At 42.7% G+C, this 22,654-nt stretch overlaps 7 protein-coding genes across 7 annotated transcripts; 4 read left to right on the top strand and 3 right to left on the bottom strand.

Annotated features, from left to right (window-relative positions):
- Nucleotides 1–12,426: 12,426 nt before the first annotated feature.
- On the bottom strand, nt 12,427–14,194 carry LOC132257574 (probable DNA-directed RNA polymerase III subunit RPC6). Its single transcript, XM_059754543.1, has 2 exons — nt 14,080–14,194; nt 12,427–13,995 (listed from the first exon to the last, which is right to left on the bottom strand). The coding sequence occupies exon 2, from the start codon at nt 13,970–13,972 to the stop codon at nt 13,049–13,051; it is 924 nt and encodes a 307-aa protein (XP_059610526.1). The 5' UTR covers nt 13,973–13,995; nt 14,080–14,194; the 3' UTR covers nt 12,427–13,048.
- Nucleotides 13,970–14,540, top strand: LOC132257578 (uncharacterized). Its single transcript, XM_059754546.1, has 2 exons — nt 13,970–14,151; nt 14,229–14,540. The coding sequence occupies exons 1-2, from the start codon at nt 14,065–14,067 to the stop codon at nt 14,538–14,540; spliced, it is 399 nt and encodes a 132-aa protein (XP_059610529.1). The 5' UTR covers nt 13,970–14,064.
- Nucleotides 14,541–14,595: 55 nt separating this feature from the next.
- On the bottom strand, nt 14,596–16,190 carry LOC132257563 (26S proteasome regulatory subunit 4). The gene is made up of 2 exons (XM_059754531.1): nt 16,111–16,190; nt 14,596–15,912 (listed from the first exon to the last, which is right to left on the bottom strand). The coding sequence occupies exons 1-2, from the start codon at nt 16,111–16,113 to the stop codon at nt 14,596–14,598; spliced, it is 1,320 nt and encodes a 439-aa protein (XP_059610514.1). The 5' UTR covers nt 16,114–16,190.
- LOC132257572 (mitochondrial GTPase 1) lies at nt 16,165–17,193 on the top strand. The gene has a single exon (XM_059754541.1). The coding sequence runs from the start codon at nt 16,224–16,226 to the stop codon at nt 17,160–17,162; it is 939 nt and encodes a 312-aa protein (XP_059610524.1). The 5' UTR covers nt 16,165–16,223; the 3' UTR covers nt 17,163–17,193.
- A 66-nt stretch (nt 17,194–17,259) lies between these two features.
- LOC132257575 (guided entry of tail-anchored proteins factor 1) lies at nt 17,260–17,985 on the top strand. The gene is made up of 2 exons (XM_059754544.1): nt 17,260–17,389; nt 17,451–17,985. Exons 1-2 carry the CDS (start codon nt 17,321–17,323, stop codon nt 17,880–17,882), a joined length of 501 nt encoding a protein of 166 aa, XP_059610527.1. The 5' UTR covers nt 17,260–17,320; the 3' UTR covers nt 17,883–17,985.
- LOC132257558 (glutamyl-tRNA(Gln) amidotransferase subunit A, mitochondrial) lies at nt 17,885–19,788 on the bottom strand. The gene is made up of 2 exons (XM_059754523.1): nt 19,399–19,788; nt 17,885–19,333 (listed from the first exon to the last, which is right to left on the bottom strand). Exons 1-2 carry the CDS (start codon nt 19,426–19,428, stop codon nt 17,885–17,887), a joined length of 1,479 nt encoding a protein of 492 aa, XP_059610506.1. The 5' UTR covers nt 19,429–19,788.
- LOC132257920 (uncharacterized) lies at nt 19,614–22,650 on the top strand. The gene is made up of 2 exons (XM_059754981.1): nt 19,614–19,859; nt 19,921–22,650. Exons 1-2 carry the CDS (start codon nt 19,614–19,616, stop codon nt 22,648–22,650), a joined length of 2,976 nt encoding a protein of 991 aa, XP_059610964.1.
- Nucleotides 22,651–22,654: the final 4 nt, after the last annotated feature.

Consider the following 22,654-nt stretch of genomic DNA (forward strand, 5'->3'; position numbering starts at 1 on the left):
ATTAAGTAGCTATTATTATTTACAATATCCACTTAATTGATCAGATATCACAATTATAGACAGGCAAATTGATCCTCCTTTTTGCAATCACTTCATTTTCTCAACTGCTTAACTCCCAGTCAGATTGTGATTTTCCGAGACTTTCTTGCAGAAGTCTCACTATCTTTTCAAATGACCCACACACAACACCTCAAAAGACCCACCGATTTACCACATGTACAACAAAAACAGAAGGTGGGAGAGCTAATCTCGTCACTGGCCAGGCATCAATTGTGTTCCAAAACCAAAATGGATTGCGTCGCGATCGGAAGTTATCAGTGTGTTTTCTCAAATATCACACAAATAAGAGAAGGTGACAAAATCGTCTCTCAGGTGCGACGCGACCTTCTCGCGTCCTTCCATGTGTCACACATCGCCATCGAGATTCTGTGCCCAATTGCCGAGCACGCGGTGGCTGAAAAATTCCACGGGGCGGACGCCCAAAAATAGGCCTGTAAAGCCATCAGATGCGATTAGGGATTATCTTGGGCGAAACTGGAGCATTCGCGAAAAACAAAAAGAGATGACAGACAGCTAAACCTTTTCTCCTTAATTACATTACATTCGATAACAGAGCGGTCATAAATTTTGCACACACAAGAATCGCCACAATTAGTAATTAATTGGTGCAAAATGATAAATGATCCACGTGCTGAGTTAGTAAATTAACCTCTTTTTGCCACAGTGTATTGGATGTGTGATTCACATTCATTCATAAAATTGTTTTAGGTGTTCTATTGCGAATCACCTGAACGGTGAGTGGTTGGCAAAAGATTTCCATAAATTGCCATCATATTTTTCACATCTACTCTGCGACGTTCTAGTTCGCAATCAACGCCATTTCAATCAATGACAATCGATTCAAACATCAGAGATTTTTTTTCTAATACGAATAATAGAGCTGCGCCGCCAGGAAAAAATCTCACAATCATGTAACTTAGGTATGTAGTACGTCTTTGAATAATTATATCGCGGCGAAACATTTCCACGATAAGGATTAGTCACGTTGATGATATCACCAAGAGAACGTCTGAACACGACGAAATCAGAAGTATTGAGATTTATAGAACCCATTATCTGGCCATTGGATTCATTGCGAATGCCAAAGTCTTTTGAGAGAATTAGTATTTCTCAAGGATATTTCAAAAGAGGCTGATACACCTAAGCCCGCAGAGCAATGAACGTCAATGAAGACGAGTGTTGTAATCTGTAGGATTGGTCACCCACTTAATGCTTTGATAAACTATGAGGAAATGGAACACGTAGATAATGCTTGAGGAATTTCTACGACCACCTCTGAAGTCTTGATTACAATGCACTTCCTGCGACCTTAAGTCCTGGTAATTACGTGACTTCTTAAAGGTAATGCATTTGGGTGAAAAGAGAAGTGTCTTCCCTGAAAACAATTTGTGAAGTAAAAAATGCTCACTTAGATATGCCACAACTTGAGCATAAATTCTGTGGTAAACGAAATATGTAATCGGAAATTTGAAGTATGCCACAAATTCGATTCGCGGAATGATAGATTGAAAAAATATTCCTCATCGGGAAATCCATTTAGCACAAAATGCTCAAGTATTGAAGTCATCCACGAAAAAAACAACCACGCAGCTCGATGAGATGCTCCAAAAATGAATGGTATTCAGAAATGAGAAGAAAATGGAACGGCTATTAATTAGCTGTTTAATTGTGGATTAAATAATTGAGTGAAATTAACACGGTAACAATAATAAAGTGTTTTCCTGACAAAATGCTGCGCTATGGAAAATATGCGTGTTTCTTTTTTCCAATCTTATGAAATATCGTGTTTTTCGCAGTGTTTCACAATTGCACCTTATTCAATTGCTAATAAAAGTTTATCATCTCTGCGTAATTACTTATGGACTAGAAAGTTATCAGTACAGGATTTATTGCTCGCGAAGATTTTCCTCTGATAGTGCCAATTGACGTAGTTTTGTGATTTTTCCACTGAAAGGAAATCAATAAAGATTTTTTTCAGATTGTAATTGCTGAATTAACCATAGACCGGCGCGTAAAATCCACCAGATTGAGGCAAACAAAGAAGTGCTCGGGTCGATATTTCGACTCCAAATTGATTCTATAATTTATTTTCTCAGCATTCTGACACTCACAGAACATTCTAACTTCCCAGCGAGCTGCCAATGAAAGGAACTCCCACTGGAGGCACACGCGGTGGTGTCCGACTGGGCCAAACTCCCTCAATCCAATTCTCGTTCTTTTCTCCGCGTCGGCTAATGAAGCCAAAAGTCTTATTCAATTGTCTATATTGCTATTTTCGTGTAGCTCCATATGATATAACTCAGCTGGAATTTCAATTTTCAGTTAATTGGCTTAAAATTTCGTACGAGACTCTTTCAATTCTCTAAGAATGCACACATGCCACATATCTCCTGCTGTAACTCTGGAGTTACAGAAGTGTGCTTGTGAATTTGGAGTATCTCTACGCGCCTTTCTAAATATTTCTCAATTGTGAAACACTCTTGTAGAATGCTGCTGAAAATATGTGATATTTCTTGGAATATATGAAAAAGTATTCTACTTCTATTGAGTGATTGGACTGCCAAAGGTCGATATTGATCTTGGATTTATTATAATCTTGTCATAAATTGCTCTGCTAATTGCTCTGTTACCTCAAGTTGTTTGGCGTTTTGCTACACTTGTTGGCTTCACGATAAGATGCTGAGGGGAAAAAAATGAACCAAATAACACTGATATTTGATCTTGTATTTGGTACAAGAGAGCGCGTGTTCTTAAATTGTGTCCCCGGAAAGACATGTAAGTTGCGTGACCGATTTTAGGCAAATTTAAATGCTAAAGAGAATCACTTGAAAGTTCACTAATCTCAATTTTGTCTTTGCACACTCGCCCTGAATATTTATTTATACATCCAAGTTCTTGCAGGTTACTTGTTATACCTTGACTTTATGAATTATCCATCACACCTGAGTCATGGTCTTTGTCTAAATGTTTTTTTTTCTTCCTTTAACATTTTGTCGGTGTGACATAAGAGAACAATGTAATGAACATTGCTATTCCTTTGAAAATAATTACACTATAGAATTAATAGTAATAATTTAATATTTACTGCCTTCATTGTCCTACACGATGGAATTATATGCTAATGTGGGCGTTTGGTTAAATGCTTCGTCTTCTCTTTCTTTTTATCTCTCTCACTCGGGAAAAAAGTACGACAAACAAACAAGATAATTTCTCCAAAGTGTCCATTTTCACAAATTAACATTCCGCTAATCATCTCTCGCGAGATGAATATTAATCCCTTTTAAGTGAATCTCCACAAAATGAATGCTCACACAAGCCATCTTCCTCTTCTCGTAACACAATTCACTATCGCTTCGTAAAATCGCTCTAAGGGAAAAGTCTTGTGTGTCTGCGATGATGGTCTAAGATTGGAATAGAGTTGTGCGTATGTGGAAGATTATACACCTTGTCGGCATCGGGTTTTTAATGTAGAGTGAGTGAAATCGAATGAATGACGATGGAATTCTTCCACTTTGTTGCTGTTACCTGGGTGCACTCCGTGGATTTGAAACAGGTATTTTGTGGACAGTGACGCCGCTTTTATTCACCTTTCTACCAAATGCATGGCTACGCGAAGAAATGGCCATCGAAAATGAAATTTTGCCCTATGAACTGAGGCTACAGGTCGTCCGAATAGCCCTGTGCGCTGAGGCTAGCTGGTGAGGAATTGCCCCTGGGATCAAAGATCGAAGGGAGATGATGGAAAAAACCCCCCTCCTTGACCGCCACCTGTTTGGAAAATCTAAATAATAATCAACTTTTCTGAGAATCAGACACCTTATTTTGTTCGTCGCGCACGTCTTTGGTGGTGTTTTTTTGCTCAATCACAACTTGTCGATATCAAATGAGAATTCCTTGAATTAATAATTGTTAACGTGATGAAGGAATGACGCAGTTAATCTTACTACTCCCGAGTAAGAGAGAGACACTCTACAATACCACCGTGACTTTTTTCCTCTACAAGCCACTCAGCGATAAGTGCAAGAAGATGAATAACATAATCTCTTTATGCATCATTGGACGTTGATAATGCATCGCGCGGACAAGAAGAAGAGAATGCAATTCACCTGCCACACTCAATACACCCATGGCAAGATTGAAGGCAATTTTCATTTAAAATCGTCATAAATGTACACAATAATTGTCCATGGAATTTTCTCATAAGCTTCATTTGATCATTTGAGACACCTGCACGCTGTATTGATTTGAGATCTCTGTCGCATTAAAAGATATTAATCAACATGAATGGGAAGAATTTAACGAATGAGTTGAGGAAAAAACTACGATATTCTGCAATAGTAGAGATCAAATGTAAAATATCATTCTTTCCATTCATCGTATTTCTCTCACACACACGCCGTTCTCCACGTTTTCTGCAATCTAACACCACAAAATTAACGCTAGATGAGTGCTTATTAAGACAAGTGATGAGTGGAAAATGTGGCGTTTTGAGACGCGATATCGTTGAGCTTTTTATGTTCCTGTATCGCCGCTGAAAAGGTCACCATCGATGCTATCAACACTTAATAACTTGTTCAAGAGCGCGATTTTCTCATTACAATTCGTGATTTGTAATATGGAGTGATTTCCAGCAAATACCAAACTATAGCCGAAAATTAATAATGCGAATATTTTTATCGAAATCTTTTACAGCGCCTGACTAATGATTTTAGGAAATACAAATTGCTGAAACAATTTCTTGGAATTCCACTTGAAGTGTTTCAACAATCGAGATTGGAACAGCTTTTGGGGATTCTGCAAGAAGTCGCGCACAAGTCAAGAAAACTTTGCATAAATTTTCGAATAAATTACAAGTCAAATCAAGAATAACAATATAATTTCCATTTTTGAATTTAAACATCTTATAATGTGTTTTATTAATTGAATTTGAAATCACTTTTCCCAAAAGTCTCGTAAATTTTATTTTTAGGGAAATTATTGCAGGAAACCTGAAATTTCAGCACAAAAATGTCTGCAACGTGAAATCTCATTATTGCAGAAACTTCTGTCTTCGCCCAATTTCCTTCCACATTTCCTTATGTGGTGAAACAAGCCGAAATAACTTCCTTAATTTATTTCCTTGCCTAATATAGCAATGAGACCCTGTGCAATGTTTAATTGATGACAAAGAGAGAAAGAATTTGAGTGGCTTTCGAGGATTTTTAGAGGCAAAACCATGACCGTGTCGATCTGTTGCGCTTGCGAGTCGTAAGAGCCAATATTTCATCATTACTTGCGTTACATACTCGTGCCGATAAGAACTTCTTGAGATGTTAGGAAATACAAAATTACCTGTGATATACGACACATGACATTATCGCGGTAATTGTGTAAAAAAGCGCATATTGCATTTCGAAGTGAAATTTTCGATTTTCCCTCTTGTGCTTTCCGATCATCAAACACGGGCTCGTAAATGTAGGTGATTATATATCTTCCATTTCTATTGCAACATTTTTCCGTCGTTGCTTTTCGTCTCACCCTCAATTTCTTCTACTAAATATCGTGCCTCATGAGATTATCATCCGCGCTGCGCAAGTTTAATTACCTTTACACGGACAAATTGCTGTCACTCTGTATTTCCTTCTGACAAATTTACAAAATTATCAGCCGCGCCACAGCATTTAATTGCCCCACAGTAATTATGGTCTCTTGCTGCCATATCTTGTGTGTATTTTTCTCTCATCCATAACTTGAAACTATCATATTATACGTAACGTTTTCGGGCGATTTATCCACCTTGAAATTTGAGAAGATATTGTGGGAAAGTGTAATAAAAACCATTGACAATATCGTAAAAATGCTGCAAAATATTCCTCATCGCCAGTCATTTCTCCTCGTAATATTTATTGTCTCTTCTAATAAAATAATTGTGGCGAGAAACCATAAAGAATCCAACCAAGATGCGATATTCAATGTTGCTTTTTTTCGCTTCTTCAAAATCACACAAACAATGCGATGTAACACGCGCGATACTTAATGCCAAAAAAGGCAAAATGACAATTTCAGTCAATAAAATTCCTCTAAAGCCACTGCATTACTTTATTCAATCAATTACATTTAATGAGCAGAATCATGAAATAGACAATTTATTGATTGTTCTGCGTCACAAATTCAAGTGAAATTGACACATTGGCATTGAAAAAAAAATGTCATCAAGGAAAAACATAAATAATTGCATATCTCGCTAAGACAATTACAAAACCACTTTATCTCATTCAATTATCGTTTAAAACTCCCTGAGTGGAATATATTGTGATGAAAAGATGAAAATTACCTTCTCTAGACCTGTATCAAATGGCTTCTTGCTGCAGCAGGTCAGGAATGTTCTCTCAATGACAAAGAAGAAGATGAGAAAAAAAAAAAACAGTTTTAAGTAAAATGTGAGAAGAAAGACGTTTGTTACGCAGCGATAATTCCTTTTTGATGGAACTCCTTCGCTATCAGAGAACACAGAATATAAATTATTATAATTCCCCCCGCTATGAAGGTAAATTGGGGAGCGAATATAAGCTTCTTAACCTGGAAACATAGAAATATCATTTTTCTAAGCTCCTTCCTTCTTACAATTGTTCAGTGGGGATTAATAATTGAAGCTAAATTATCCCTTTACACACTCTTTTCATCTTAAGGTCTCTCACCATTATTCGTCTCTCTGCTCTTTACCTCGCATCTATCTTTGAATCCAAGGCAGGACCACTTCTTGAATTCACTTGTGCACGATGTTTGTATAAAATCCAGAGTTGCTGAATGATAGTTAAATACAGACATGGAATCATTCAACATATTTATCTGTCATCTGCAGAATGTCTAAGTCTGTGCGTAATGTTTATTTATTTTTATTTCACTTGAAATAAATTTGTTACATTCTTCCATCAATGAGGAAAGTCATTTACAAATTAACTTTCCTGGAGTGTAATTACTATTGGAATTGCTGTGAGATTGTATTGGGAATGATATATGTATGTCAAGATAGAGAAGTGTATTTATTTTGCAGAAGTCCAAGAATGCAAAGTCATAATCATTAGCTAGACACCTTGTACATCACCTAAATTTCACAAGTGTTCAGCCTTGCTTTACGACAATCATCATCCCAACCATTCATTCTCGTGAATATTCTCCACACAATTCATTCTGACCAGGCTAAATGCTTGGACAATCCGCATGGAGAGATGGAACCCTCTCTGTCCATTAATTGTTGGATTAAAATTATGCGTGAATGAAGGAGATTTGAATCCCACATTCTTCCCGCAGACGCTTTGTGTGGCAAAGGCTTGGAAAAAATGGAATCGGTGCAGGTCGTATTATGCTTTTTCTCCCTCGTGTCTTTTTTTTTTACTCCTCAATAAAAATTCTAACATGATTTGTGCTTAATAACCTACGAGAAATTCTGAAGGAGTTGATGGATCAGCTCTTTACGCTTTAATAAATCATCATGGAATAATTCCATTGTCGGGTGGGTTTCAGACATTTTTTCCTCCTTGGCACTGTAATCGTTTTAGAAGTTAGAACATCATGATATGCGCCTGTATATTGGACACTGTGTGTGAGAGAGAGATTCGTTTTCCAGTGGGTATTTTTCGTTTGATCAATTTCTAACAGTGTTTAGGCGCAATTAATAGCGTATAGAGGAAAATAGTTGGAGGGAAAGAAAAAACTGTATAGAGCCAAGAAGATGGAAAGGTATGGCAAAAAGAATAACTGGGCATATGATATGGAACTAAAGTTTGGTCGCATGTTTGTTTTTTTTACTCATTCTCCATCCCATTCTTCGTCAATACACCAAAGTCGGCATTTACCTCTTTTCGGTCCGAAATGCACGCCTCGCAGTTGAAAGAAAAGTCGCGGCGTAAAATCAGAGAAATGGATCACTATGGGTCCAAATGGTGTCACGAAACCGACTCTTTTGGCGGAGGAAGATGGCACTGTTTGAGAATTTTGAGAGGTGCTGCGCAATGTGAATAACAAGTGAAACATAGGAAATGCAATTAAGATAGTCTTGGTGAATTGCCACCTTTGGAAAGAAGAACCCCATTGTAATTTGTATGTCTTCCATACGAGAGGAAAATGATAATGAGTGGCCAAGTATTAAAATATGTCGAAGAGAACACTTCACGCCACTAAAATGAGTAAACCTCAATTCTGCATGGGCGATTCGAATGTGGCGAGCATCTCATTACTGTTTGTGAGTATCCACATTTGGACGGTAAAAATGACATGATTCATTGGGCGAAAAGGCACTTAAGAGCAAAATGACACACAAAAAATCTATATCACATCCATTTAGGATTGATGCCTGAGAATGGCAAAACCTGCCAAAAACGTCTCTATTTGCGACTCGAATTCGCCAGAGAGACATGAATGAAATTAATTGGTATTTAAATCATTTCGAAGCCTTGAACCTAATGGAGAATTTAATCACTGGACATAATCTTTCTGATTTGCGTAGAGGTTGTCAGAATGTGAAATAAGGAGTGAGCTTAAGAGATTCTGCAAAATGTTTGACTAATTTTTTGGATATTGTGCAGATTGCAAGAGCAAAACACACAAAACTTAATCCCTAAAAAGAAAGAAGAACTTTTGAGGATGCAAAAAGAAACAACTTGTAAAATAAAACTAGATCGCAGCATGTTGAATTAAACGTATTCAGTTCACGTCTTCGTTTTCATTTGAGAAACAAATCAATCAATTGATGTCTAAAGCATGCACACTTCTCATAATGTATTCGCAAGTATATTCGCATTTGGTCAATTTCCAGCCAGATAGTCGTCACATTGAGAATAAAACTTCTAGTCGAGTTTGCAGAGCTTTGAAAAAAATCTACGCCAAGCCATTTGTATTCTCAAACCATTTAATTTTATTCACACACAAACTCCAGTGATTGGATTCACTTGATATGTCGTTTTATTGTGCGCTCTTTTTTGCCGGCCCCACCATCGACACTCTTATTTTACTTGTTTTTCGCGCTATGGAGACTTTCCAGCTCCTTTTTAAAATTTATTTCGCGTGAAAAAGCTGCCGGCGAAGTTTATTCTCATTCTTAGCGTCACATACATAGTGAGACTCCTCAAAGAATTCGATTGACCTTCGCGAGATAACGCACAAGAACACTGAGGCCAAATGGGTACAATACCCCCACCCATCAGTCTCTTATTGAGAGAAAAATATCTATTGGGCTTTTATATCGACTCCCTTGTACACCATACGCTATTTGTCATAATCTTCGCCGCGCTTATTTGCTCACTCTCCACGATCGTCTTGGCGCGATGAACAGTGGAGGAAAACTGCACCCATTTTGCCTGTGAGACGCATTAAAATGAATCAATTAGCCTCTTTGATTGATTGCCATTGAGGCCCACGCTGAATTGTAATATCAAAACACACTATTAGCGTTAAATTGGATGATACGTCGTCCGAGAGATGAAAAGAAATCAAGGTGAAGAGAGAAAAAAACTTTCGCTAAAGGGCTCCACTTTTTTTCTCTATAAGCACACACCTTTTGTCGTTACTTTTCACACCTCAATCAACAATCGATATTTGCATAAGACATCGATTTCTATGCAGCGAAAGGGCCACAGAGAATAGATGAAATTTCTCAAAGACAATATTCATACGTGTAGAATTACAGGTACAAGTCAATGAAGCAATTATTCGTCTGTCATGCTGAAATTCTGCAATCAGTGCCTGGATATGAAATCATCATAAATCAATATATGAATAAGCTTACAATAAGTAAAAACAACTTGTGCGATACTAATAGGGAGGGTTATTTGATAAATGATGAAGAGAATCATCAAGGTAAGATAGAACTTAGCGCACAAAATACCTCTAAAATGGCACTAACCTCATGGAAGGACCAATAAAGGTAATAAACCCGTAAAATGTTTGTATCATAAATAAGTATGTAATATATATATTCGAAACGTGGTGTTTACTTTCAAAATGTGAATTTTAAGACACAACTCCTTATCATAAAATGATAAACCGCAATTTTATGAACTCATAAAGAGTTCATACACTTTTTCGCCACATATCAAATATATAATAAAAATATGATTAAGACAAACTCACGAAACTTTAAAAATTGCAAAACATGACAAAGGTATCAGTAATAAAATAGTTGGTATTGTGTGTGTGTGACAATTCGGGGAAAATCACCTTAAAAACAGTCATGTTGACATCATTGATAATTCGAATATTACAAAAAATAATACCTTAAGAAAAAATTCACCTGTGGGCATATTTTATATCACTGAAATCATGTTTTAATCAATGAAATATTTCGCCCACGTTTTCACTTATTTCATTGACACTCCATTTTCAGTCAGAGAACTTAAAAACAAATGAATGTAAATTTGACGATGAAAATCCAGAAGGACAAAGAAAGGTCGGAATTCACTCATCGACATTCATTCGGCGCTGCATGAGCTTTATTTTCACAGTCAGGACAGTAAATCTTGACTTCTTATCAGTGGTCTAAGCATCTCGAATTTCAAAAAAAAAAGAATAAATCTCACGATAGGTTGTGGAAAATCAATATTTAGTGCGTAAATCAGGGAACAAGTTGAAAATTACCAATTACAGAAATTCCTCCAAGACAGTCACGGTGAATAATAAATTTGTTTAGAATAAATCCCACTGAAAAAGTTCTCGAGCAGAAACACCATAAAGAAACCCTGTAAAATCACTCCTAATTCTCTTTCTATTCACGATGGTTTAGCCATGTTCAGTGAGATGGAGAGATTGAGATAATGAAATGCACGGCAAATGACAATGTTGTCGCCCATCTAAAGCGTCGATGGAATTTTGTGCAGAAGACGCGAGGGAAAAGAAGCATTTCTTTATAGTGCTTTACCAGAAAATGTTTTGAAAATCAAATAAATCTCATTGTAAATGAGGTTTTGCATAAAATTCATGCCATGTCAATGTCGCTTTCAATTTCTCTGATAAAAACTCACCGCATGGAGGCTTTTCTTTGACGGCTCTCTGGCATTTTTCATTTTCTTCTGTTCCACGGATTAAATTAAAATTTCAAATTCACACCGTGGAGTTGACTTTGAATTAATATTTATTGAGAGTTTCAGTTTCTAGGCATTTCGCCATTTTTTGCCTCACTCACAGTCTCTCAACTCATTTTACTTCATTACTGTTATTATTAAATTTGCCCAATTAAGTGCAACCCAGGAATGTTTTTTTTTTCGTATAAGACGCGCTTTTTCAGCAAATTATTTTCACGGTGTTCGCGTATAATTGGAGGTTGAGGTGCTTTTGAAATTGATTTGGTCAAAAATTTTACAACACTTCAGTTCAGAGATTTTTTTTTCCTCTGACTTAGAGAATGAATAAATTAAATTTAATTTTGAAATTGGACTTTTGCTCTTTTTCTCCCTTGCAGTGACATTTAAATCGCGCGTTGCAGCAATTGATTGAGGAATAATTTCGGATATTTATGATGTCTTTTTTCCCCTCTAAACATTACTAAATTCCTTACTTTTCTGTTGTTGGGCACGATCCATAAATTAATTTTTTCAGAGCAATCAATTTTCACACAAATTTCCCCACAAAACACTACAAAATATGGGACACGAAAGCATTGAGAGGATCTCATTGAGATTTTCGGACGGGGAAAAAGGCAAAATATTTGGCTGGGAAAAAATCTAACCAAATAATTGCTCAGATACTTCAATGATATTGCATTGTGAGGCGAATTTTTTTTCCATATCACGAAAAGTAAATTATGAAGGAGGAAAAAATTAGGTGGATGTCATATTTAAGTGATTAAAATGATTATCGTGTTAAGTTTTTTTTTTCCTTCTGCTCCTCCTCATTTCTCAGACACAAAAGGTGAAGTGAAAAAAATTGCCTTCAAGTTTAATCTCTTCTGTGGCGGGGAAAAAATGTCGAGTTCGTGTGCACAAATATTTAAAGAAGCTCTGGGAATTATCACGAGACACCTTTTTGCCTCCACTGATAGCGCTGACAATTTAACGTGCAATAAATTCAGTTGGAAGAGACCCAAATTACTTTATCACTAAGTCTAAAAAGCCAAAATACCAGAGCAAAAATACTTAAGTTAATAGTGAGTACTTTCCTTACAAGGTTGCGTGTTGCAGAGTTGTTGACAATACAGATAAGACATTCTATAAAGTTCTCTAATTAAACATTAGTGTATTTCTATCTCAAGTCTAGAAGAAACTCAGCTCTGTCGAGAGGGCAATTTCCTTCGACAAATGGCTCACAAACGAAAAATTCCCCCAAAATGTGTAAAAAAAGGAACACGACAAACAAGGCAAAGAGGCGACAAAAGATCCAAAATTGTCAAACAACATTAAATATTCTGATTGTGTTTGCGTGAAGACACAACAAAAAGTAGCATAATAATCATAATTTTATTGTTCTTCTTCGACATACCTCAAGGATTTGTTTGTCATTCGGCGATGGCACCTTAACGATCTTCTCTCTCTGTTTTGGCATTAAATGCAAATTTTCCGTCCACAACATTTTTCTTATCCTCACTATATGCGTTCTTTTTGGCGCGTATGTGAGATATTCCTCAAGACACGCGGCGGCAGAGACGCGTGTTTTACACCTAATTTACCAACTTGCGCTCCACAACAGACGGTGTCATTAAAATAAATGGAGGAGAATAACTACAAGCGTTTTCAACTATTGTAGATGAACACTATTGAGGCGACAAAATATTTATGCAAAGCATGCATGCTGTATAACTATAGGCATAACGACACCCATACGTGCCAGAATTTCGATTTTTACCACAGAATCGTGTGTGATTGAAATGAAAATATTCATTATTATTTCATATCTCGCGAATGCAATATTCCACTGCGCAATGATAGTCAATTTTATTGGGCGCGCTTGAGAAACAGAAAAAGTCGAAATTCGATACTTAAAGTCTTAATTAAAGCCCCAGTAAAATTTATTGCTGGTAAAATCAATTATTCAGCCAATCTATCATGTAGAGGCAGGTTTTTGGCGTGACATGCCCATTCGTGGAGCAATTGTAGATGACCGGGCAGATGCCGCAGGGCATCTGAACGAGTCCTGGCGGTGGCAAGGCGGGAACAATAGATCTGTAGAGAGTGAATCCGTCCATCTGCACGCTCTCCGCCTTGCCATCGTACACGATAGTCTTGAGAATTGTCTTGAGATCCTCTTCGTCCAGATTGACTTTGCTGATGCCCAGATCGGAGATGAACTTGTGCACATCCCCGACGGAGCAGAGGGATTTTTGCTTCGCCAGCAGAGGTCCCTCATTGTCCTTCCCCGCAGTCTCACTGCGCATCTGCAGGAATCTCAGACATTGTTGATTCAGCACATCCACGAACTCTGATTCAAAGTCCTGATCCTGATACCATGCGCCTCCCGTCACTGATCTGTCCGGATCGACGTTGTACAGCATGTAGACTTTCTTCCTGTTCGCATTCACCGACTTCACCGCCTTGATGAGCTTCTTGTTCTCGAGACTTTTGAGGATCTTGTTAAGTTGCGCCATGATCAGATTGCTCTTCTGCCGAATGTCTCGGATCCAGATGCCCTGATTGCCACCCTCCTCGATGATGCTGTACACGATCTTCTCCTCATTGTCAGCTCCCTTCGGGGCGGATGCCTTCTTCGCTGGATCCTTGAGGCGATAAACCAGCTGGTCGCCCTTCTTGAGCACCTCCATCTGTCCCTGCTGCAGCATTCGGTTGATTGCAGCCAATTGCAGGGTGCGCGACATGTCCGGGAAGGATTCCGTGAGATCATTGTTGGACAGTGTGCCAGACTTCTCCTGTGCCAAGTCCACAATCTGCTGCACAGCAGCCTCCACATCCGCCTCCGGAACCGTTGGCGAATTCGTCGAACTCGATGCCATTGCAATTGCCAACTGTTGACACACTGAAAGACAAGTGAAAAGTGCTCACAGTATTTCTCCCAAAATCTTCCATATATACGTAAGATTACTAGATGATAATGACTCACAGTGGTGCCGAAGAGGATGAGTTCAAGGTGTCAGTGCAGAATTACAATAAACTAACTGATATTCATCACAAAGTAAGTGTAAAACCATCGAAGAACGCGTGCAAAACAATGCATTGACAATACCAATGCTGCCAACTGATGCCTTTCAGAGCGGATTCAAAGACGGGATCTCGGCCGGCCGGGAACAGAAGTACCAGGAGGGTTTCGACGCGGGATTCAGAGATGGATTTCATCATGCCTTCCTGGTGGGGAAGTGCATGGGCATGCAAAAAGACACCAGCAATGCGGATCTGCTGCTGAAAAATCCTCAGCTTGGACATTGTCAGATTTGCCTGGATCAGACGCTCCTCAACAAGGATTTGGACGAGCTGGTGAAGCTCAACTGTGCCCACACGAGGAGGATTCACGAGAAGATAGAGGAGAGATACAAGAATCCTGCGCCAGATCCTAGCAAGGAGTGAAATTTATTGGATTATTTAAAAAAAACCAAGCTGAATAAATGATTTTGCGCGATGATTAGAGATAGAGTCCTTCAGGCGTGCCTTCCTTCTTCCTGTACAGCACGCTCTCCTTGGACTTCTTGAAATCCTCGTTGGTCACCTTCATTCGCCGCTCCCGCAGCGCCATGAGACCCGCCTCGGTGCAGATCGCCTTGATGTCAGCTCCAGAGAGATCATCCTTGGCCATGATCAGCTCGTTGAGATTGACATCCTCAGCCAGAGTCATTCGGGAGGTGTGAATGTTGAAGATGCGCCTCTTCGTCTTCTCATCGGGCAGCGGGAATTCAATCTTCCTATCAATGCGACCAGGACGAATGAGGGCAGGATCCAGAGTCTCAATCCTATTCGTGGCCATGATGACTTTCACATCGCCACGCGAATCGAAGCCGTCCAGCTGATTGAGGAGCTCCAGCATGGTTCTCTGGATTTCTCTCTCGCCACCGGAATTGCTGTCATATCGCTTCGTGCCCACAGCGTCGATCTCATCGATGAAGACAATCGACGGCGCGTGCTCCTCAGCCACACGGAAGAGCTCCCTGACCAGCTTCGGACCATCGCCGAGGTACTTCTGAATGAGCTCCGATCCCACGACGCGCAAGAACGTGGCGGACGTCTGGTTGGCCACCGCCTTCGCCAGCAGAGTCTTGCCTGTGCCCGGAGGGCCGTACAGGATCACTCCTTTCGGCGGCTTAATGCCCATCTCTTCGTAGTACTCAGGATGAGTGAGGGGAAGCTCGACAGACTCCTTGATCTCCTGGATCTGCGTGTCCAGACCACCGATGTCCGCGTACGTCTCCTGTGGCGCCTTCTCCAGCTTCATTACCGTCACCATGGGATCCGTATCGTCGCTCAGCACGCCCACGACAGCGTGAACTTTGTGGTTCAGCAGCACCGAACAGCCCGGCTCCAGCTGATCCTTGTCCACGAACGACAGAATGCTCACATAGTGTTCGCTGCCCACCGAGGTGGACACAATAGCGTGGTTATCATCGATGATCTCCTCCAGTGTGCCCACAGACATTGGTGTGCCTCTCAGATCATCCACTTTCGAGCGCTCCTCCTCATTCTTCTCATCCTGCGGCTTCAGGCGCTCCTGGTTGCGAATGAACTCCTCCTCCATTAGCAGGTAGTCCTTTATCCGCTCCAGCTTCAGCAGTTTCAGGCGACAGCGCGTGTGGGGAGTCACTTGAGGCAGCTTCATGGCCGCATCCGGACCCTTTGCCTTGCGCTTCTTCTTGCCCACGCGCGTGGGAATTGGGGGCTCGTACTTCTTCTTCTTATCCTTGTCATCCTTCTTATCACCTCCTCCACCAGATCCAGATTGATTTTGTCCCTAGAGAGACAGGAAACAAAGGAGTTCATCATTGAATTGCCCTGTCATCTTTGAGGTTATCCCCAACTACACTGCAATATCTCGCTCAAATTGTGAGATATTCGGAAATATTCACTCCCAAATGAATACCCAAGATGTCCCAAAGGAATTCCAATTGTGAAATTTGTCGGAAAATATGGAAAAACTAGTGAAAATTACCATTTTTGTGGGAGACTAAAATTCTGCTTATTCACTTCACCAGACCAAAACAGCAGCACTGCTGCCAACCTTTGCGTATTAAAGTAAAGTGAGGTTGTGGTGACAAAGAGGACATGTCCCAGGCTTTCCGGAAAGCATTCCCTCTGATCCGCCGGGAGACACTGCAATGGTTTCCTGGACACATGGGCAAGGGTCTCCGTCAGATGCAGCAGAAGCTGAAGTCAGTGGACTGTGTCATTGAGATTCACGACGCCAGGATTCCATTCTCTGGCCGCAATGAAGACTTCCGGCACACAATCCGCGGCATAAAACCCCACATCCTGGTGATGAACAAGAAGGACCTCATCCCGCCGGGAAGTGGTGCAAAGATAGTGGAGAGAGTGCAGAGTTCCGGCGAGTGCGAGCATGTTTTATTTACCAATTGCAAGGATCAAAAGTGTGAAGGCATCAGAAGACTCCTGCCGCTGGCCAAGAAGCTCATCGTCAACTCCAACCGATACAACCGATCGGAACTGAGCGAGTACTGCATCATGATCATTGGGGTGCCGAATGTGGGTAAATCCTCACTCGTGAACATCCTGAGAAATAAGCATCTGCACAAGAGATCCTCATCGCCAGTGGGAGCCGTTCCGGGTATCACACGATCCGTGATGAATCGCATCAGAATATCAGCGAATCCGCCCATCTTCGTTCTGGACACACCAGGAATCCTCACGCCAAAAGTCTCAGACAATGAAACGGGTCTGAAATTGGCGTTATGCGCCTGTCTTCAGGATCATCTCGTGGGTCCTCTAGTTGTTGCTGATTATCTGCTCTTCCGGCTGAACATGGAAGAGAATTACCGGTACGTGGAGTTTATGGGATTAGAGAAGCCAAATGATAACATCATCGAGGTTCTCGCTGCCGGAGCCAAAGTGATCGACAAGTACCAGGTAGTGCGCACTGTGATGGCAGAGCGCGTGACCAGGCCAGACTTTGAATCATCCGCTGCTCACTTCCTGAAGGCCTTTAGGAAGGGCGAATTTGGATATGTAATGCTGGACAAGCTATGAAAAATTGTAGAATAAATATAATTTTGTAGTTCATTTCTGGTTGTTTCCCGCCTTAGTTTTTCACACTGAAATTCCAGATGGCACTGTTGTAGCTGGAATTTATTTACATCCCGAGCGCTGCCCAGATTTCTTCAATTCTCCTCAAAAACACACTGAAAATGGTGCTTATCCTTATAATTACTAGTGTCTCCTTTATTCTGGCCTTTGCCCACATTCTGACCAGACCAGTAAGTACTTGTAATGCTTTATTCCTGCGACACATGACTGGAAAAGCGTCTTTCTTTCCAGCTAGTCAACTGTCTCAACACAGACACGAAGATGGAAGCTGAGCTGAAGGCCACAATCGTCGACCACCGGCGGGAATTGCGGGGAATCTCGATGAGGGATGAGTACCCGAGGTACGTGCGCATTGAGCGGAAGATCGTGGTGGCAGAGAAGAAGCTCAACGAGCTGGCAGTTCTCAACAGCACCTCGAAGATGGTGATAAAGTACGGTGTTCCATATGGCACAAAGGCTTTCCTGTACATCCTCCTCATCGGCATCTCTATCTACCACCGGAAGACTCCTGTGGTGGTGTTCGACGACAGATTCGACTTCATGCCTCTCGGGACGATAATGAGTGCACCAACCGGCATTCCCGGAGCCATTTCAGCCCCCTTCTGGAGCCTCGTGAGCAGCTTCGTGTGGCGGACTGTCGCGGGTCTGGTCAAGAACACTTGAAGCTAATAAACTCTGTGCTGGAAGTCGACTGTGTGCTCTATCCATCTGGCCACGGTGAGCAGGAGACTCTCTGACAATCTGGGGCCGATGAGCTGGAGCGACAGAGGCAGATTGTTCTCTGAGAGTCGGATGGGCAGAGAAATTGCAGGGATTCCGGCCATGTTCACAGGTTGAGTGCAGAAATCCTGGACAGCACATTGATCCCTATTCGAGTGGCCAACGAATTCTTGATGTGCCGGAGCCTCTGAGAGAGTTGTTGGGGTCAGGAGAAGATGACACTCTCCGTGAAAGACTTTCTGGAAATCCTGGGCAATTAAGCGACGCACTTTCAGCGCCTGCATGAAGTAGTTTTCATAGTTTCGCCGAAGCAGGAAGAAGTTCCCAGATAAAATCCTTGTTTTCACAACATGATTGAATCCCACTGCCCGGGATTCAGCGTACAGTTTCTCCGTGCTGGACGCATCTTCGGCTCTGTGCCCGAACTCAATTCCATCGTATCGAGCCATGTTACTGGCCACTTCGCAGGTGTTCAGGACAGAGTAGACTGCTATTGAGGAGGAAGTGTGAGGCAGGGACACATCAGTTACTGTCGCTCCTGCTTCCTCCAACAGCCTGGCCACAAACTTCCACGTCTCTGAGACGTTTTCCGCCATTTCAGGGCTGTGATATTCCGCTGGGATTCCAACTTTGAGGCCACGGAGAGAAATCTTCTCGACTGGAGGTAATTCGATAGGTTTGTGAGGGCTCTTCAGTGTAGTGGAGTCTCTGTCATCTGGTCCAGCGATGGCATTCAGCACCACAGTGCAATCTTCCACAGATCGTGTGAGTATTCCAGGGACATCCAGTGAATTGACCAGAGGAATCAATCCGTGGCGGGAAAGCAATCCGTAAGTCGGTTTCAGACCCACCACGCCACAGTAGGAGGCAGGATTTCTCGTCGATCCTCCCGTGTCTGATCCTAGAGCGGCATAGCAACTTCCTGTGGCCACTGCCACGGCGGATCCTCCAGAACTTCCTCCTGAAATGCGCCAGTTCTCTTCTCCGTCACTCCATGGATTCTTAACTGGTCCAAAAATAGAATCTGTCGCTCCAGATCCCATGGCGAACTCATCCATATTTGTCTTCCCGACTAGAACAGCTCCACGTTGAGCCAGTCTCTCATAAACCGTGGCATTGTAGGTGGGAGTAAAAAATCGCAACATCCGAGAGGCGCAAGTTGTCCGGATGTTTTTTGTGCAAAAATTGTCTTTCACGGCAATTGGCACTCCGTCCAAATCCCCCAGAGACTTGCCAAGTTTGTGCCTCTCCTTGGAATCTGACCATTGCTTCTCGGCGCATTCTTCCGTGACTGTTATGAAGGCGTTCAAGTTCTTCGTCTTCTGGACAGTGCTGGAGATCACAGTGGAAATCTCCTCACAATTCACGGATTTCTCACGGAGCTGAGCCGCCAGCTGCAGAAAAAGAGTATATAGCTACTGTAGATGCAAATAGTGTAATTTTCTGGGTGTATTCTCACCAATTTTATGCTCCTGGGCAGAACTTTCATCGCACGGTCAGGAGGCTGCAACACATAACCTTAGAATTCCGGGCGAGTTCATTCACATTTCCCTTGTGAGTGCGAAAGAGACGACTAGTGTTGCAGCAAGTGGAGTTTTTGACGGATTCCGTGAAAATTTTTCCAGCTTCGAGAAAAATTCACCCATTTCCCCAATCAGTGGCCAGAGTGGTGTGATGGATAGTGAGAAAATCAGGCAGTACATCGGGGAGCTCGCGTTGGAGGGGGACAAGAGGGCAATTTATAGGATTCTCATCAAAATTCGGGCGGACGTGAAGACGCGAGAAGGAATTGAGGTGTTCCACGCTGAGGGAGGGCTTCAGCCGCTGGTGAATCTGATCAAGAAGCCCAATGAGAAGATCATAGACCTGTCGCTCAGCATTCTGGGGAATTGCTGCACGGTGGAGAAGTGTGCCAAAAAGGTATGCAGACTCCAGCAAAGGGTGTTCCAAAAGTATTGATACCATCTGTGTTATCTTTCAGGCTGGCGAGCTGGGAATCGTGGCTCCACTGATTCTGCTCCTGAGAACCGTCACAAATGATAGTATTCAGTGTCGCACATGTCGCATCCTGGGAAATATTGCAGCCATCGAGGAAATTGCTAAGCAAATCTCCAGTCGAGGCATTTCCAGCATCATTTTGCCGATCCTGGACGAGGCGAAGCCAATAGCAACTCTCGTGATGGCTGTTCGTCTCTTGAGCAAGATCTGGAAGATCACGTCGTTCCAGTTGGAGGCTAGTCACTGTGCAATAATCAAGCGAATGATGATGATCGTTATAAAATACTCACGGAATGAGAAAATCTCAGAAGCTTCCTCATCCACAACTGCCATCGAGGAGGACGCCCTGGCGCGCATGTATCCCAACAGGGTGTTTCGCGAGAGCACCAGGAAGTCAATTAACTCAATGGTGTCGCGACTAGAGAACGTTAGAAGTGACATATTTGACTTTGCCATGCTGGGCAAGGATCAGCCAGGAAGTGCGGAAAAGGATGAATTTATTGCCCCAACGGAAGCTGACAAGTGTGATCTGATCAGTGGCATACTGCGATGCCTACAAATGGTGGTGAAGGACAACGGAGGCGTCTCAGAGTGCATTCTGGCGGATGGAAGTGGCTACAAATGCCTGGTGGCACTGGGCAGGAGTGGCAACCAATTCCGGGGAATTGTCCTCTCCATACTGTCTACCATGGTGTTCAATCGCACAAATCGCGATCACATCGGATGTGCCAATGCCGTTACGATGGCCAGTGAACTTCTTCAGCGAAATGATTCTGAAGATGCGGAAAATTGCCTCACTGCCGCAGAGATTCGATACTGTGTCAACTTGATCTGCCTCCTCGCCCAGGACTCCTGCAATCGCGCTAAGATCCGCCACAGTGGCGCCCTGAAGAAGCTCCTGCAGCGCTTCCGGGAGACGGAGTGTCGCCAGGAGCGTGATATGATAATGTATGGCTTCACGCTGTTCTGCTACGATCAGATGAGCATGTGTCTGCTGGTGCGCGAGGGACTCATCGGAGCGCTGATAAAGAGGCTGGCGGAGGAACTGGCTGAGGCTGAGGTGGATCATGTGCCAATTGAGAAGGCGCCGGAGAGCAAGGAGATCAAGAGGAAGACCTTCGAGGAGTCCGAGATTGCGCATCCAATGAAGCGATTCAAGATCAAGAGTCCGAAGCCGTCGCACTTCTCAGAGCCAGGATCTCCGGGCAGTTCCAGTGGATACGGCAGTTTGTACACGAATCAAGGCAGTCCGAGCAGCTTCTGCAGCTTATCGCCGAAGAATAGTTCGCCCAGAAGTACGGTGTTTGACTCTGACGACGAATCAATGACTTATTCGCCCGTGTGCAGTGACAATGAGGAGGAAATCAGGGCGCCAGAGGAAAAGAGAGATCCTGAACATGATGGACTGTCGAACTTGTGCGATGAAGATTCGCAAAACAGTCTGGCAGCGGTTGTTCTCACGGAGGGCATTAATGAGAACTCGCAAGACGCCGCGTCGCACGATGCAGTGGCAATGCCGTCTGAGGGTGTGGAGAAGAGCACAATCAAGAGGATCCTGCTGTTGCTGAGAGACATGCCTCTGATACTCAATCATGCGCCTGAGCTAGCAAAGCTGGAGAGTTTGACGGCACTCCTGAAGACCTGTCGCTTCATCTCATATCCTCACACTTACTGCAATAAGATTCTCCACTTTGTGGTCCATGACACTAATAACTTCGTGCCGCTGCTGCAGAACGACTTTGTGATTGACATCTACAAACTCCGACACACGGGATACGATCACACCGACTGCCAATCGTGCGAGGAGATGAAGATTGTCAGCACTTCCATCCTGGGTGGCTTGTCTGCCATCGCAGAGTCTGGCTACGGACGTGGGGAATTGGCGCATTATCTGCTCACTGGCGAGAGAGGCATGAGGAAGCACGTGGCGATTCTGATCACGTTCATCCTGCGCGAGCCCAAGTTTCTCTACACCTTCCTCGTGGATCACAGTGCACTGTACACCGTGATGGAGATCATCCTCACGGACGACAAGGAGCTGGGCGAGAAGGCGTGCCTGGGCATTACGGCTCTGGCGGGGAATCTCAACATCTGTGATGGTCAGAGTGGTGGGAAGAAGACTGACAATCCCGACTACGACGAGGAGAACTACTTATCAGCCTGCAGTGATGACTTGATCTCATTCGTGGTGAAGGACAGCGAACGAGTGAACTTCAGCGAGAGCATCCTCAAGGAGTGCAGTGATGTGTTCAACACAATGCTCACGAGCCAGTTTCGCGAGTCCATCAACAAGGAGATTCACATCTCAGACGTCAGCGTGGCGGGCATCAAATACTTCCTCAACCTAATCATCCTCAATCGCTCAGATTCGCTCGATAGCGTGCCTTTGGCGACCGAAATGACGCCCGCGCTTCAGGCCTACGAGCTCTCGATGAGGTACATGCTGACGGACATCGAGATGGCCCTGCTCACTGTCATTCGCAGGATCATAAGTGAGGTGAACGTCCTCAGTGTCTTCGAGTGGGCCATGAACAACAACAATCGACAATTGCTGGAAATAGCCGTCTATTATTATCTCAGATCAGACATTTGTGGCAAGAAGAAGCTTAGTATGTTCCGTGAGGCGGATCTTTCGGAGTATGGGAACCAGTGGAATCAACTCATGTTGGACACCATTGTGGACAAGTGTGTGGCATCGATGGAGCTGTCATAAGCGC

Source organism: Phlebotomus argentipes, unplaced genomic scaffold (genome assembly GCF_947086385.1).
Source record: "Phlebotomus argentipes unplaced genomic scaffold, Phlebotomus argentipes genome assembly scaffold_4, whole genome shotgun sequence".
Lineage (NCBI taxonomy): Eukaryota > Metazoa > Arthropoda > Insecta > Diptera > Psychodidae > Phlebotomus > Phlebotomus argentipes.

What these genes read in the sequence shown, in the direction of transcription:
- LOC132257574 (XM_059754543.1), bottom strand. Translation starts at nt 13,972, where the DNA reads ATGGCATCGAGTTCGACGAATTCGCCAACGGTTCCGGAGGCGGATGTG.
- LOC132257578 (XM_059754546.1), top strand. Translation starts at nt 14,065, where the DNA reads ATGATAATGACTCACAGTGGTGCCGAAGAGGATGAGTTCAAGGTGTCA. An exon ending in TAACTGATATTCATCACAAA is followed by an intron (nt 14,152 to 14,228) that starts GTAAGTGTAAAA and finishes GATGCCTTTCAG; the next exon opens with AGCGGATTCAAAGACGGGAT.
- LOC132257572 (XM_059754541.1), top strand. Translation starts at nt 16,224, where the DNA reads ATGTCCCAGGCTTTCCGGAAAGCATTCCCTCTGATCCGCCGGGAGACA.
- LOC132257575 (XM_059754544.1), top strand. Translation starts at nt 17,321, where the DNA reads ATGGTGCTTATCCTTATAATTACTAGTGTCTCCTTTATTCTGGCCTTT. An exon ending in CCCACATTCTGACCAGACCA is followed by an intron (nt 17,390 to 17,450) that starts GTAAGTACTTGT and finishes CTTTCTTTCCAG; the next exon opens with CTAGTCAACTGTCTCAACAC.
- LOC132257558 (XM_059754523.1), bottom strand. Translation starts at nt 19,428, where the DNA reads ATGAAAGTTCTGCCCAGGAGCATAAAATTG. An exon ending in TGCCCAGGAGCATAAAATTG is followed by an intron (nt 19,334 to 19,398) that starts GTGAGAATACAC and finishes CTTTTTCTGCAG; the next exon opens with CTGGCGGCTCAGCTCCGTGA.
- LOC132257920 (XM_059754981.1), top strand. Translation starts at nt 19,614, where the DNA reads ATGGATAGTGAGAAAATCAGGCAGTACATCGGGGAGCTCGCGTTGGAG. An exon ending in TGGAGAAGTGTGCCAAAAAG is followed by an intron (nt 19,860 to 19,920) that starts GTATGCAGACTC and finishes GTTATCTTTCAG; the next exon opens with GCTGGCGAGCTGGGAATCGT.